We start from the raw sequence: 16685 nt of genomic DNA, 5'->3' as shown, positions 1-16685 counted from the left end.
TTTCAAGGCATTTACCTTTGACTTTCTTACTTTCTTCCGACAACAAATCTCATTTTATGGAGGAGAAAAGGGAGGCATGTTGATGTCAAAAAAACTTAATTAAGATTATCTGCTTATTGGCAATGTAGACACTAGTCTCTGGTCTTCTGAACCCCAGTATATGTCTTTCCACTAGATCTGCTGTCTGTACTAAGACAAAAATAATTCCTAAATCTCCCGAAAACCCATTTAAGGCACTTGCTATTTGTGGGGTTTTCCTTCTTTTACAAATATTAAATTCTGTCTTTGCATAAGTTTTCTCAGTCTAAGAACTGCTGAATCTTTCCTGCAAAAAAAGTATTATAATCTAAATGTGTATAGCAACATATTTAAACTGAACTCCTGAAATACATTTTAATATAATAATTTGTCTTTGTATATATTTCCTTTATACTTTGAAGTAGGTATATATTATTTGCAGACTATTTGTTTATATATATTTACATATCTCCGTGTATTCATGAAGTAGTAGTTTAATGAAGTCAATGTTTAATTCATCAGTCGTCCAATATTTCTATATTTGTTTTATAAACAATAGTTTGAGATGTCATCTACCATATTAATAGTATTTTTACCTAGAAATATCAGAAAGTCTGTAGCATTACAAATCAGGTGTTATTTGTATTCAAGTACCTAGCTCTTAGGAAATGAGACAAATAAACAGATAAAGCAACATATTTTTTTCTCTATTATCGTTCAACAACCAACCTAAAAGAAATTGAATATGAAATATTATCCTGACTCGTATTATTGCCACAAACAAATCAAAGGCATATCAGTATTGTGTACTACTGCCCCATTTTAGATGTTGACTTCTTCAACTCTAAAGCAAATTGGATTGCCCTCTATGTTTTGTAGAAATCCCCTGCTAGACTGTAATATGTGTTTTCTGTTGCTTAAAGGTGTTACATTACTCTAACTCAGTCACTTCGCCTAACCATGAGTGGGGCTCCAGCTGGCCCCGCGGGTACAGGGAAAACCGAAACCACCAAAGACCTTGGACGTGCCCTTGGCATGATGGTTTATGTGTTCAACTGCTCAGAGCAAATGGACTACAAAGTAAGTTAGTTATGCGATGATGTGTTCTAACATTGTTCCTGATTCGAAATGATTCGAAATAATAGCTCCAGTGTCCCCTCTGTCGAATTCTTCATGCCTCGCTCCATCATTTCAGTCCATAGGAAATATCTACAAGGGATTGGTGCAGACGGGAGCTTGGGGCTGCTTCGATGAGTTCAACCGGATTTCTGTGGAAGTTCTGTCCGTGGTGGCCGTACAAGTGAAAATGATACACGATGCCATCAGACACAGGAGAAAGAGGTGAGCGCACAGGGCTTTTGTTCCTCTGTCACGTGTAGTAATGCAGTAAACATGGAGTGATGCACTGAACTAACTTCACCTTTGCAGTCTATGTTGCCTCTCCCTGTCTTGTGAAATGGAACAAATAAGAGAGGGTAGTTACTTTTGAATAATTATTTAGAATAACCTCCCATATTTTAACTAGTTGTTGTAAAGCATTGAATACAGCAAAGGTAGATTATTTTAATCACTTAAAAAATAAACACACTCTGGAATGCTACATCCAGGGATCAGTTCTCAATCCTGATCTTACTTGGCCTCTGGGCAGCATCTTACTCAGCCCCTCCTTTCTGAGGACACACTTTCTTCTGGTGAGTTTCAGGTTACCAGTCTTCCCACCTCAGGGCTGTTACTTCTCATCGATAAAATGGGGGAAAGTATAGTACTTACCTGTTAGATTACTGTGGTGATTAAATATAAAGTACTTGGATAAATGCTTACTTGGAGTAAGTATCAGTGTTAGCTACTTTTTTTTTCTTTATCACCATTAAATACTCTTATTATTGTTTTTTTGTTATTATTATTTTTATTGATTATGGTTGTTAGCTACTTTTTAATACTGTTATTTCATGACCTATTAATTCAGGGTGCCACTGGCCCCAGTCTTTAGACTTCTCTCTCTATATATGCTTCTTCTCTTGGTGATTTCATCCAGTCACATGACCTTCAATACCACCTATATGCTGCTGGCTACCAGCTGCCCAGACCTTGTTTCTCCGACATCTAGACTTACATAGGCAATGCCTGTACGGGCATCTCAAGACTCCATTTGATGTCTCATGGTCCTCTCATCTTTAATATATTCAAAGTAGAAATTCTGGTCTTTTCACCAACACCTGCTTTGTTAGTTGCCCCATCCCAATAGATTATAGCCTCATTTTCTTCCAGTGGCTTGTGCCAAAAACTTTCCAAATATATCCAGAACCTAACCACTTCCCAACACAATGCCACATCCCAAAAGATAAAAGACAATAGGAGTTGATTTGATGGCTTAATTTGAGAAATAATTATAGTACACAGTTGTGGTTTTCGTTGTAACATTTTTGGTATACAGTTAATAATGTAAATCTCATTTATCTGACCTGCCCATTCACCTCCTATTTTATAGGGTATTTTGCTCAACTAGGAACATTTCAGTCTCCCCGTCAGGGAAAGATGATCTAGCCCCTTAAACCTGTGAACCGAATGTGAAGTTTCCAGTTATTATCATAATTACAGCTGCTTATTTCCACCTTCTAGAACACCTCCCAGTCCCTCCGCCATGTGGCTCTGAGATACCAGATTCCTGTGCCTTACTGGCCCCTACTCTAATGCCATGTTAGAGAAGTTAGGTTCTTGCCTCTTTTATTCCCTGACAATTTGATTGAACTTTTAGTTAAAATCTTATTATTTGATGTAACCCAGATGTCATTGGAAGCCATCTTTTCTTGAGGAGACTTATACAACTGACCCATGCAAGGATTTCTGAAAACTGCCCCCATACCTCTTGATAGCCTCCCGTGTCTCCACATCTGCATACATATGAGTTGAACCTGTCCATCTGCATGCTAGCCCATATGGAGATGGCTGGGCTCCTTGTGATTTCATGTGTTTTACTAAGTTCTGTTGACACAGGATTTAAGAGTTGGGACCATGCCTTCCCCACAGAGTCTTCAGCATCTTGCTGGCTCTACCCTCTCGAGGTCCATACCTGTGACTTGTGGTTATTGCTGTGCTGACCATTAGCCACTCCCTTTCCACAAGAAGCCCTCCTAGGCCCTCTATCTGATATTCTAGGAATAAAGATTTCTCCGTTCTTACCTTGGCTATCCATAATGTACCTTCTCTTAGTTTTCTAAGTACCTAAGAAGCTCAGAGTCCTAAAAATGGTGGCTTTTTCCCCTCCTCATTCTATGTTGTAGGCCTGGCTCCTTACCTACTCTAGTCCTCCCCTTTCTCACAAGAACAGCCTTATACCTTGTCTCATTTACTTCATGTGAAAGTTTCCTTCTACTTATCCTTCAGTTTGACCCTTACAGCCCTTTGCCATTCCATTGCCCTGGCCCTCAGTAGCCTCTGGGCCCTTGCAAATCCTGCTGAAAATCTCTCACTGCTTCTCCAGTGCCTTCAAGTGATGATAGTAGCAATAGCCAGAGCTAACATCTCTTGAGTATGTACCATGTTCTAGGCAGTGTACTCTTAGCCATTTATATCCATAATCTCTTTTAATACTCATATAATCCAAGGAGGTGTTTGATATTATTATCCCTTTTTAAATTAGATGAGGGGACATTCCTAAAATGATACAGCTGGTCTCTGAATGCTCCAGAGCTAGCTGTCACTATACTACCTCTCTGTGTTGTCAATGGGTATTTGTTGAAAAAGAGAAGGGAGAGAGGGAAGGAGGGAGGGAAGACGAGCAAAGAGATAAAATAAAGACTGAGCAAGAAGATCCTTTCTCCTCTTAACACAGGCATCTTCTATCTGTGCAGTATCTCGTTCAAAGAATTGCAGCCCACATTGGAAGGCAAAAATGGCCTCACCTTTTATTGACTGTTCAAGTAGTCAAGTCCTCATTTTTACATTCTAGCTTTGTATGGCTATGCTAAAATAGGAAAGAATACTTCCCAGATCTGTGGTTCCTTTGGGGAGATGGAGTGCATTTTTAATAAACATGCTTCAGAGCATATTCAAAATATGTATGCTGATGAATTTTAGAGAAAATTACACAGAATAAACAGCTTCCTAATAATGTTTGCATTTGCCAGTGGTTTGCATTTGTCAATGTGCATTCATATTCAGTGAACACGTTTAATTTCATCAACATTCTTCTTATGGTAGATTTGTATTTCTCGGGGAAGCTATCACACTGAAGCCGTCAGTTGGAATATTTATTACCATGAACCCGGGATATGCTGGTCGAGCCGAATTACCGGAAAATCTCAAAGCTCTTTTCAGGCAAGTGTTACGCTTCGCGGTTTAGCATCTGGAGCGCTCATGCCACCTAACGTTGCTGGTTTGCACTGTTCAATGATGTGTTTTTACTTGAGACTCTGTGGAAAGCCCCTCGTTCTCTCTTAGGGATCACTTTATGGAGAGGACTTTCTCCATGATAAATGAACGCTTTGGAAATATGAAACCAGACTCAAAGTCATGCCTTAGAAGTCACAGTACATTTGAACAGTTAATACTAGATTTTGTGTAGTGATATTTTTATTATAAACATAATTTTCACCAGTGATAGAATATTTGGAAAATACAGAAAAGAATAAAGAAAAAAATTGCAGCTTCACTACCCAGAAATAATGATTGTGATATTTTTTCTACTCTCTCTTATAATTCGTATTTTATGGAGTTAAGATAGTAGGTTAGACATAATTTTTCTTTAGTTCTTACTTAATATTTTGACACAAGTAGTTTATTATAGTATTGAATTTGCTTTGGAAAGGCCATTTTATGTAGCTTCAAAATAGTCTCTCCCCTGGCTTGTTCAGACTTTTCTTAACCATCCCCTTGACATACAGGGTTTGTGCCCGCCCCCCCTAGTTTTTTATGATCCTAAAATAACAGGCTATAAACCTCTCTTCACATAAAGAGTTGTCCTTATTTCTGATTATCACCAAGAATAGATGGCAACGTGTAGAATTACTGGGTGAATGGTGATAGTGCCTATTGATGACCTCCTTTCCAAAAATACTTACCAATAGATATACCTCTTAACAGTCACTCAGAGAACCTGTGCTGTTTGCCTTTGAACCAGTTACGTTTAACTCATATTTTAAACCAACTTCATTCAGGTATAATTTCATACAGTAAAATGCTCCAGTTTAAGTGTGTGGTTGGCAAAAACACCACCACATTCAAGAAATAGAATATTTCCAACCCCCTGAAGTGCTCTTGTCCCTTTGCAGTTAATCCCCACACCACCGATGAGCTTTCTGTGACTTCAGGTTCAGTCTGTCTTCCCTAGAGTCCATGTAAATGACACCATACAGCATGTACTTAGCTGTGTTGTATTCTTTCCTTGAGCATCATGGTTTTGGTGTCCTTCCAAGTTCGAGTGTACCAGTGGTTTGGTCCTTCCTGTTGCTGATTAGTATTCTCCTGCATGCACGTACCACAGTTTATTTACCCAGCCACCACTTGGTCGACATTTGGGCTGTTTCTAGCTTGGGACTATTCTGAATAGAGCTGCTGTGAACTTCCTTGTACAAGCTTTGTGTGAACATACATTTTCTTTTGGGCAAAGGTCTGTGCATTGAATTGCTAAGTCACATGGAAAATGTATGTTTAACTTTATTGGAGTTTGCCGATCTGGTTTCCAAGATGGTTTGTAGCATTTTACATTTGCTCAACATTCTTGTCAAAACTTGGTATTGTCAGGATTTGGGGTTTCAGCCAGTCTAATAGGTATGGGGTGGTTTGCCTTTGTGGGCTTTGCTTGCATTTCCACGATGGCTAATGATGTACATCTTTTTAAAAAATATATATATTTTATTGATTTTCCACAGAGAGGAAGGGAGAGGGAGGGAGAGCTAGAAACATCGATGAGAAAGAAACATCAGCTGCCTCCTGCACACCCCACCCCCCACCCCCCACTGGGGATGTGCCCGCAACCAAGGTACATGCCCTTGACCAGAATCGAACCTGGGACCCTTGAGTCCGCAGGCCGACGCTCTATCCACTGAGCCACACCGGCCAGGGCATGATGTACATCTTTTTATGTAACTGGCCATTCCCTTGCCATCTTTTGTGAAGTGCTGTGTTCTGGGTACAATTTCTTCATTAAATACATTTATTGCAGATGTCTTTCTCTCAATTTGTAGCTTGTATTTTCATTTTCTTAGTGGTGTTCGTCAAAGATTGAAGTTTTAAATTCAATGAAATATTTATCAGGCTGTTTGATAATTTTCCTCTCACAGTCGGGAAAGTTTGATTAACCCCAGGTTACAAAAATTTTCAACTAGGTGTTCTTCTAGAAGATTTGATTTGTAGTTTTCATACAGGTTTTCTTTTTTTCTGTTAATGTGCTAAAGTATATTGATTTTTCAAATGCTAAGCAAGTCAATATTAATTCCTGTGATAAACTTCACTTGGTGAGGAGATATTATTTTTATACATATTGATGGATTCAATATGCTACTATTTCATTAAAGATTTAAAAATCTATGCCATGTTGGATATTGGTCTGTAGTGTCTTTTCTTGTAATATCTTCATCTGGTTCTGGCATCAGAGTAATGGTCACCTTCTGCAATGAGTTGGCTAATGTTCCCGTCTTCTCTATTTGTTATTAAGAGTTTTTATACGATTGGTATTATTTACCTCTCAGATATCTAATAGACTTAAAATCAGTGAAACCACCTAGACCTAGATTTTTCTGTGTGGGAATCTTTTTAGCGATAAATTCAATTTCTTTAATAGATATGGAATTATTCTGATTTTTTTATTTCTTCTTGAATTTATTCCAGGCAAATCAGCAAACACTACACCTGTGCTTCTGCCGTTTTCAGACTGCCATCTTTTTCTATGTATCCAGTAACTAATATTTATTTATTTTTAGTTGAAGTGAAGGGTCTTGTTAGCTGTGATTGACAGAGGTAGTTGTGACCTGCTTGCGAATGGTTAGAGTGTTGGTACAGATGAATCACTCATTTTCAGCAGTTTGTACTTACTGCCTTACCACATTTTAAAACTAAATCTCATACTTACTTTTCAGACCCTGTGCCATGGTGGCCCCTGACATTGAGCTGATCTGTGAAATCATGTTAGTCGCTGAAGGTTTCGTGGATGCACGCGCGTTAGCCCGCAAGTTCATTACGTTGTACACGCTCTGCAGGGAGCTCCTCTCCAAGCAGGTGAAGAGCCTTGTGTTACTTTTTCTGGGTGTTTACATCCCCTTGAAACAGCTTTTGAGACACAGATGCTGTGTCCTTTATCTTTCAAATGAGTTAGACATTTAGAAGCACGTTTATATTTTCCGTAAAATTTTGAAAATCTGTATTTTACAATTCTTAATGTGTTTTTTCTGAAATTAAACTTGAGACATTGTAAGTCTCATGTTTAATTTGTAGCTAATAAAGCTTTTGTCAGTGAGCTATGTGACTTTCTTTAAACTTGACCACTGTTACAATTATAAATGGAGGTTGATGATGCCTCCCTTGGTTGGTGAGAATATCATTGTCCATGGGAGTTGGGTAAAACGGATTTTTCTGGAGAACTCAAGAAATGTTCCATTGACATTTTCTCATTTGCTGGTACTCCTTTATTTGGGAGTAGAGCTTGCTTTTTTTTTTTTTTTTTTTTTAACTTTTGCTCTACAGTACCCCAGTCTCTGAAATGGGTCAAACCGAAGTATTTTCTATTCTCTGTCATCAACTTCTTGCCATTTCGTTGAAGTTGCTGATATGCCACAAAGATAACTCGCTTCAGCATCATTATTTTTAAACTTAGCTCTTGGGCCCCCTTTGACTTTGGCCCTTTGATCTTTCATTAATTCCTGGTGACATTATTTTGAAGCTGTTCCAGGATAAAGGTATTGGTGAAATTTAGAATCAGAGAAATTCATGTTGTCATTTTAATAACTGTTAAGTTTACATTCTGGGGGGAAATTATATTAAATTTAATATAGAAAAATGTTTATGGCAATGCATATCAAACTGTAGATGTAATATATAATTTGCATGTATTTTATATTATACTATGTGTTTCATATACATATAAAGTGACTGGAAAATATCTGTGATTTTTTAACATTTGTCTCTGGATGGTAAGATTGTGGTATTTCTTATTTTCCTTCTTATTCTTGTTTGTAACAACTTTTTGTTCAGTGAGTCCATTTTAATTTTATAATGGGAAAAACTCAGAAGAAAAAATGTCATTGACCTCGGGAAACATGGAGTTGCATCTATCTATTCACGTCTAGTAGTGATATTTAAATATTTAGTGAGCATCTACTGTATCCAAGGTAATATGTTTATTTTTTATGGTGATGAAGGGGCGAAGTCTCAGAAAAAAATGAAATAAACACTCAGATTTATGACTTAAAAGAACTTCCATAGGAGACTCAATTTACATGAAATAAAAATTGGAATACAGTAGAGGGTGAAAAGATTATCATAGTTTCAAGGAAGAAAGGAACCAATGTTTATTGAATAGTTAGCATGTGTCAGCTTTTTAGATCTCTACAAGAGGTTTATGAATTTGGCATTATTTGTTCTATTTTACAGAAGAGGAAATGGAGTAAAGTAACCTGTCCACAAAGTCCACAGCCAACAAGTGGTGGGAGCAGGATTTGAATTTAGTTCTTGCTAATCCTTTCTAGGACACCTCCAGCCAATTAGAAGAGGACGATGTTGGGAGGAAAGGCAGAACAGGCAAGGAGAGAGTTTCCCATCTCAGAGAAATGTCGTGGATGACATGAGGCAGACAAATCTGGCCAGGACAGAATTGCTGAGTTAGGAGCACAGTTTACCGATAATTTTTTAAGCTGGAGGGATGGATCAGAAAAGAACCAGTGGACATTTTTTTTGACCAAAAAAAACACAACAACCAACAAAAACATATAAGGACAATGGTGAAGATTTTGTTAGCAGTTGCTTGCACGGCTTAATGTTTAGGACAGTCACTAAATCTTTATGTGGATAATTTCTCCTCTATCCTCTTCATTAATATTGTTGCTTCAGTGAGTTAGCCCCTGCCCCAATCTCCCTGGCCTCCAAACTCTGGTTCTTCCCTCCTCTCCTTCCCTCCTCAAGCCTCAGTCTACTTCTCCATCAGTAGCTTTCCAATGATTTTTACCAGGGCCCACAGTAAAAAAAAAAAAAGCTTTTTCAGTTGAGGCGTGGCATACTCACATATGTACACAACTGAAACAAAAATTTTCACCAGACACTTCTTGCTATTGTTATCTGCAGTGCATTCTGATAGTCTTGATTCCGTTCTGTTTTGTTTTATAACTGAGAAAATCGATGGCCAAGACCCACTAAACTGACTTTGTCCCCCACTAGTGATTGAAGGGCTTGTTCTTATACCGGTATACACTGAGTGGCCAGATTATTATGATCTCTGAACGCATCATAATCTGGCCACTCAGTGTGTGTGTGTGTGTGTGTGTGTGTGTGTGTGTGTGTGTATTTTAGAGGCCCGGTGCATGAATTCGTGCATGGGTGGGGTCTGGCCAGCCTGGCCAGGGGGAGGGGACATGTGCGGTTGGCCGGCCTGCCTGCTGGTCGAACTCCTGGTAGAGGGGACAATTTGCATATTAGCCTTTTATTATATAGGATATACACCGAGTGGCCAGATTATTATGTGTTCAGAGATCATAATAATCTGGCCACTCAGTGTAGATTGTTTCACTGGCCACACAGCACTAACGCATTTTACTTGGCAACACCTTGTAAAGTGGGTAGATACTTTCATCTGCCTTTTTACAGATGGTGACCCTGAGGCTTGGAGGGGGTGAGTTTTGCACAGGCACAGCTGAGAGACATGTGAGAGGGGTGTTGCTACTGTGTGGATTGTAGTGAGGAGGCAGAGAAGGCTGGTTATGGATAATCAGTTCATTCACTTACCTTTACTGAGCACCTGGCCTGTGCAGGGCACCGTGCCAGGACCTAGAAGACAAAAGCAAATAAAATACAGGCTCTGTTCTCCAGAAGCTCAGAGCCTGTGAGAAGAATCTTCCTTGGCAGTGTTGGGGGGGGGGTAGGGGGGGCGCGACAGGGAAAGCTCAAAGCGGTACTGGTTTATAACTGAATTTTATTGAACACATTTTGACTGTGTTAAGTGCCAACATGAGGGCTGGAACATTGGAGAGATGAAGAGGTAGAATAATGAGGGCAACCCAAGACCTCGGGCTGGGGGTGCGGGACTAGGGCATTGTCTCTCCCAGGAAGAAACAAGTTGTCTGTACAACTTGGATACGTGCGCCTTTGGATGGAGGTGAAAATGGAAGTGGGTGAACTCCTGAGTTAGCAGGTCTATTGAGAGAAGGGCAAGGGAGGTGGATGGAGCCTCGGGCAAATGCGGCCACGAAATGCTGTGGGAAGACAAAATTTGCTGACAGAGGCAGAGAATCAGGTGAAAGAAGCTGAAGGGACATGCTTTTCACAATTTGAAAGAAGAGGGGGAAAGAGTACTTCACGTGATCAAAGCATGTACTTATCTGAACCCTTTTAGCTTTCAGCCTTTACTTCTGGAACAAGAATCTGACCCCCTCGAACAGTTTCTGAGAAAATTTGCCTGTGTTTTGATTTTAGGATCATTATGATTGGGGACTTCGTGCTGTTAAATCTGTCTTGGTTGTCGCTGGCTCCCTGAAACGAGGAGATAAAAATAGACCCGAAGATCAGGTAATGCAATACCAATGTGGTTCTGTGCAGTGCGCAGCCAAATGGCTTCATACAGTGACAGGGTGTACCTGGGTGGTGGGTCACGCATAGCACGACCTTTAAGAACATAGCCTGGATTTTTAATGGAGGCTATTTCGAGGACTGGCATTTCTGATGTTATAATAAAGATCACAGGTATCCCTGAGTAAAGGATGGGAGTGTAGGAAAGAAAATGTGATTGTGTAAGTGCTTTTGAAATGTCAGCTACAAATAATATTTTGGCAGTCATAATCAAATATTTCAGTAATCGCTGTTTGATTTCCTCTGAGGAACATTTAGAAAATCTGGTTAACCCCAGGGTATTAATCCTGAAAAAGTCAGTGAAGACATAATCTAATGGGAGAAGGTATGTCCATTTCATAGCATGCAAGATGGACGTGAGGAATGGAGCAGGAAGGTTGATCCCCTGACCTCAGGGCAATGCTTCGTTGGTTATTCGGAGCTTCTAGGGCACTGTCTCTCCAGGAAGAAATGATTACAGCCACATGTCCGTTTTTCTGTAGTAAATAAGAAGTGAGAGCATGGATATACAGCACTCTGTACACCTGCAGTAAATGAGAAGTTGAAAAAATAGATCTATCCTATGAGAGTTTTTTTTTTTTATGTGAAAGGATATTTATGATGTGATTTTTCTTCTTTTTTTTCAATCTCTCTCTTCTCTCAGTCATAGTTCATGATGAGGTCAGGATTTTCTTGCCTTTATTTGTTCTCTTGTTATGCTATTGTTGTTCAAATGCTTGACCTTTTCTGTATAAATCATCCCAATGGTCAAGTTAACTGCTTTGAAAATCGAAATCCCTCTTTGGTTTTCAGCCAATACACAACAAAAACCCACACTGAAAAGGGCTGAGTTTATTCTTCTGGGGTTCTCTGAGTACTTTGAGGAAGACGATCTGATGGGCCCGATTCATTTATATCCTGGAGTTGGAGGGTTAAGGAGAGAAGGGCCCAGTCCCTCTCTCAGGATCAGAGCAGATCACTGGTAGGGATGGAACGGAGCCTCCTTGATGACTGTTGTTGGGGGGTGTCCATGGCATCGGCAGAGCCTTCTCATGTTCTGACGTGACCTTGCAGCAACAACATCGTTAGCTATTTAGGTGTTCGTTCGACATTGTATTGGCTTCTTAAATATCTCTCTTCTCTCTTCTAGGTCCTCATGAGAGCATTAAGGGACTTCAATATGCCTAAAATAGTGACCGACGACATCCCCGTGTTTTTGGGCCTGGTGGGCGACCTGTTTCCAGCCCTGGACGTGCCCCGGAGGAGGGCGCCGCACTTGGAGCAGATGGTCAGGCAGTCCACCCTGGAGCTCCGCCTGCAGCCCGAGGAGAGCTTCATCCTCAAAGTACAGGAGCCTTTGCTTGTCCTGGAGCCCTGGGGTGTGCCGTGACAGTCCCGTGGTTAAGTGACACTGAACCAAGACTGCGATGTACACGTTACCCTAACCTCAATATGATCTTAACACACACTTGAAGGCATTCTAATATGGCAGTCTTTACTCAAGTGAATATAGCTAGTTTGTCGTCCCGGCCTCTAAGAAGGTGAAAACACAAATATGATTAAGTCTTGTTTTTAAATATAAGCATGCTTTTTATTTGTTCATAAAACTACTTGCTCCTTCTTGGTGGCATGCATCAAAAATTAATTTTGCTCTTTTCTCTCCAGTTTAGAGAAAATTGGGAGTAAAACCATAAGTACATGTTTTAATGGGGAGATGTTTCTACATGTATGACACCCTCTGACTTATTAAAGGCATGTGCATCTGTGTGCTCAAGTTGGGTATAGTGAGTACATGGATGTTACAATACATAGAGTCTCTGTGTTAGATGTTTTAGAGCAGGGGTGGGGAACATCCGACCCGCAGGCCGTATAACGCTCCAGAAATCATTTGGTCTGGCCCTGCCAAGGCATTAGGGGTGAGATTGACCAAATGTAGCAGGCTAATTTTCAAGTTAGTAATTTTGTCTGGCCTGTGAATGATGTTATAAATATCCAAATCATTATTTATAAGGTTCCACACCGCTGCTTTAAAGGATATAAGTCATGACTCAGAGGCAGATGATGATTGGCCGGGCACTGTTTTGCTCAGTATCATGAAGTCACCGAGTTTGTGAGCAGCCCCTGCCATGTCCCGGTCCCACTGTACTTCCCTCTGCCTGTGTCAGGGATTCCCTGAGGAGCGGTGTTCCGATGGAGAAATAATACAATAATAACAGTTAATACAAGAATAAACTGTGTTTTGTGTACTCACAGCTGTAAACCTACTTCTGCCCCACCCTGTATAATGTTGTCAGTGGGGACTGGCTTCGATTGTAAGGAAAGAATGGGGTAACAATGGGTAGTTTTTTGTTTGTTTTTAACCACAAACGCCTGAAAGGAAACCAGTGATGGCTGTTTGGTCTGCAGGTGGTCCAGCTGGAGGAGCTGTTGGCCGTGCGGCACTCCGTCTTTGTGGTTGGAAACGCGGGCACCGGGAAGAGTCAGGTAGAGTGAACTGCCTGGTAGCTTTCAACCTTGGGAAGAACACTTTTTTTGGGGGGAGGGAGGGCTCTTTTCAGTTCTACTTAGGGGTTCCCTTCAGTGAAGTCCACCATAATTAGAGCTAATCTGAGTCTCTACTATTGTTCTTTGACCGACGGACACTGTTTTCCTCTGTATTGGAGACCGGGAGAGTAACAAACAGAACATTACATGAGCTATTTAGCATCTTCTTCACTCATTTATATGTATGGCATTCTGTTTTATGCATCTTTCAATAATGGAATTCTGCCTGAATTCTTTTATCCAAAGTTAACAGGTTGAGAGACTCGAGAGTAAGATACCTGCCTTGCAGGGTCCGATTGGCCCCACCTACATTTATCAAAACTATTTTGTCATCTTTTCCAAGTTATGATAGGTTCTCCTTAATGTCATTAAGAAAACACATTTCTCGCCGAAACCGGTTTGGCTCAGTGGATAGAGCGTCGGCCTGCGGACTCAAAGGTCCCGGGTTCGATTCTGGTCAAGGGCATGTACCTTGGTTGCGGGCACATCCCCAGTAGGGGGTGTGCAAGATGCAGCTGATCGATGTTTCTAACTCTCTATCCCTCTCTCTTCCTCTCTGTAAAAAATCAATAAAATATATTAAAAAAAAAGAAAGAAAACACATTTCTCTTCAATACTCTCTCAGAATATAGAACTCTAGAGGGCCAGGAAAAAGGGAGGCAGCAGAAACCACATTTTTGAGATACCTGTTATGCACAGTATGAGATACCTATTAGGTGCATGATGTGTGATTTCCTCTGATCAGTGATGACATGCCATGGGTATAATTATTCCCATTTTTAGTTCACTGCTTGATTTTGCTTGGTCTTACTGACAGTCCTGATAACTTACTTATTTTTTTACTTGGTAGACAGTATATGCAGAAATGCATGCATTTTTAATTTAGGGTGCTTGAGTATAAATATATTTAGTAGCCAATGACTAAGATAATCAGTGTGGGCATATGAGACTGAGCATGGGTGTATAGAGACCTTGCCAGTATTAGGATCTGAACCCAGAGTGGAACAGTTGTAAAGGGAGGCCCTGTATAGGGATCTTTCTAGTGAAAAATGTAATAATTGAAATATTAAAGTTGATAATCTGAAAGGCCTGTAATTATTTTATTAGAGTAAGTTTCCGATGCTGACTGTGATTTAAGGAAGGAACAATTAAATTATATGATTTTCAGTAGATTAATGGTTTCTAAAAATGTCAGCTTACTATTCCTAAGACATTCAGTTGCTTTCATCTAGTCTTCACGAATTCTCTCTCTTCAGCCTTTACTTAAGCTGATGTAACTAGAGCACCCAAGCTCGGGGCCATGTTATTTAACACCTCCTTATTCTGAAGCATTTGGCAGTTGTCTGCCAGTCCTCCAAACCCCTGTGAGAAGATCAGGATGATAAACATCTAAAAGAAAACCCATGGCTTTTTGGAGAAAGCAAGAAGGGTAGTTGGAGCAGATATTTGGGTGAAGGTGTCAATGAATCAAAGACATACAGTGAGCACCTGTCCTGCGATTTCTCATCCTCAAGGCTTCTTTTCCTCACGATCCAGGTCAGGGTTTCTCAGCAGCAGCACTGCCGGCATCGGGACCAGCTCACCCTTTGTCGTTGGGCCCGTCCTGTGCATTGCAGGATGGTTAGCAGCACCCCTGGCCTCTGACCACTACCTGCCCAGTAACACGCCCTCTTCCCTTAAGTCAGGATAATCTGCTGCTGAGAATTATTGCTCCAGATCCTAGATCTCAAAGCACACCCAGACCAGCATTGTAGGCATCGCCTGGGACCTTCTAAGAAAGGCCACTCACCAGTCCCACCCCAGACCTACGGAATCAGAAACTCGTGATTGGGTCCAGCGGTCTGTGTTTAAACACCCTCTGAGCCAAGCATGTCAAACTCAAAGGCTAACGCGGCCAAACAAATGAGGCATGTGGCGGGAGTTTGACATGCTTGCTCCAAGCGATTCTGATGCAAGCTCAATTTTGAGCACAATCTAAATAGTACAGGCAGAGTGGATTTTAATAGCATGAACAGGAACACTTGCTCACATAAATAGTCCTTTACTTTGCATGTGTGGTTAACAACCTCAGATGATAGAGTGACTTTCTCTAGTCTACGTTGTTCAGGGAATCAGTGAACTGATCCTAAGGATGGCAGGATTAAATTGTTCAAGATGGTAATGAAATGTGCGCATGTAAATTTTTTTCCTTTTTCAGTCATAGTACACGTAGAATATCTAGGAACATATAATGAATACGGAAAATCATCTGAAATTTTTTGCTTTCCATTTGGCTTACATTAATATTAATTTTCTTAGCTTTTTTTTCTTCCTTCTTCCCTTCAGATTTTGAGAACACTGTACCGAACATATGTTAACATGAAACAGAAACCCATTTGGAATGACTTAAACCCTAAAGCTGTGACAACAGATGAACTCTTTGGTTTCATACATCACACTACCCGAGAATGGAAAGATGGCAAGTAGCATTTCCCCTTCTGAAGTGCTAAAAATTTCTCATTTTTATCCAGAAAGCCATTTTTCAGTTCAAGCCAATTTTAGTCATAGTTGTAGATTTACTGCTTATGTGTCTGCATTACTGGAGATACAGCAGCATTTATAGCCTGTAAATTAAAGCTGGATTTGAATAAGGGGCTGGTTTGCATTCCGCAGGTTTGTGCAAAATACGCAGGTTTGTGCTCAGAGTTGTGTATTTTGTCCCACATCAGTTATGTCAGGGCTCGTGTTAACCAGGAAAGAAGTCAACACGATTGCCTCAGGGAATGTCTATAAAGTACCTGATACAAGACACCGACTGAGTTACAGGCAGGTACTATGCTAGGTGCCAGGGACGAAGTCAATGGGGTGTATTTCTTGCCTTGAAAGCATTTGCAGGCAAACAGACCCCTTTGTTAAAATCTGTTATTATTACTTCTCATTTGTTTAAATGCACTATCCTTGGCATCATCCTTGAGTCTTTTCTCCCTTTCACACCCAACCTTCAACTTTACAGCAAACCCTACAGGCATTACCTTTCAAATACACATTATATTCCAGTACTTTCTCCTCCTCTGCAGCTACCACTTGAGTCCAACCAGTCTCCCTGCAGTTCATTTTCCATACAGCAGACAGAGGGCGCTCTTCAGGATGTTAGCTCTCTGCTGGCCATTTCCAGTGGGTTCCGTCATCCTTAGAATCCAACCTTTATCCATGGCCTACACAGTTCTTATGGGATGAGATCCTCCTTCCCCATCTCTGACCTCATTTCCTGCACAGTGCCCTTAACCTACGGTATATAAGCCATAAACCTGGGCCTCCATGCTCTTCCTGGAACATGTCAAGCATCTTTCCATCAAGGGGCCTTTACGCTTGAAGTTCCCACCGTCTGCAACACT

General features: G+C 40.6%; 1 protein-coding gene across 1 annotated transcript in view; it reads left to right on the top strand.

Annotated features, from left to right (window-relative positions):
* Positions 1 to 16685, top strand: part of DNAH11 (dynein axonemal heavy chain 11) — a 201131-nt gene that overhangs the window by 69679 nt on the left and 114767 nt on the right. The window contains exons 33-40 of the mRNA XM_079786504.1: positions 942 to 1098; positions 1214 to 1359; positions 4219 to 4335; positions 7095 to 7233; positions 10636 to 10728; positions 11918 to 12112; positions 13174 to 13251; positions 15637 to 15769. Of these exons, the coding sequence (XP_079642630.1) occupies positions 942 to 1098; positions 1214 to 1359; positions 4219 to 4335; positions 7095 to 7233; positions 10636 to 10728; positions 11918 to 12112; positions 13174 to 13251; positions 15637 to 15769 (1058 nt within the window). The remainder of the gene's footprint in view (positions 1 to 941; positions 1099 to 1213; positions 1360 to 4218; positions 4336 to 7094; positions 7234 to 10635; positions 10729 to 11917; positions 12113 to 13173; positions 13252 to 15636; positions 15770 to 16685) is intronic.

Source organism: Cnephaeus nilssonii (assembly GCF_951640355.1).
Source record: "Cnephaeus nilssonii genome assembly, chromosome: 12".
NCBI classification, from domain to species: Eukaryota; Metazoa; Chordata; class Mammalia; order Chiroptera; family Vespertilionidae; genus Cnephaeus; species Cnephaeus nilssonii.
The sequence above is the reverse complement of the archived record's forward strand: the minus strand, read 5'-3'. Positions and strand labels throughout refer to the sequence as shown.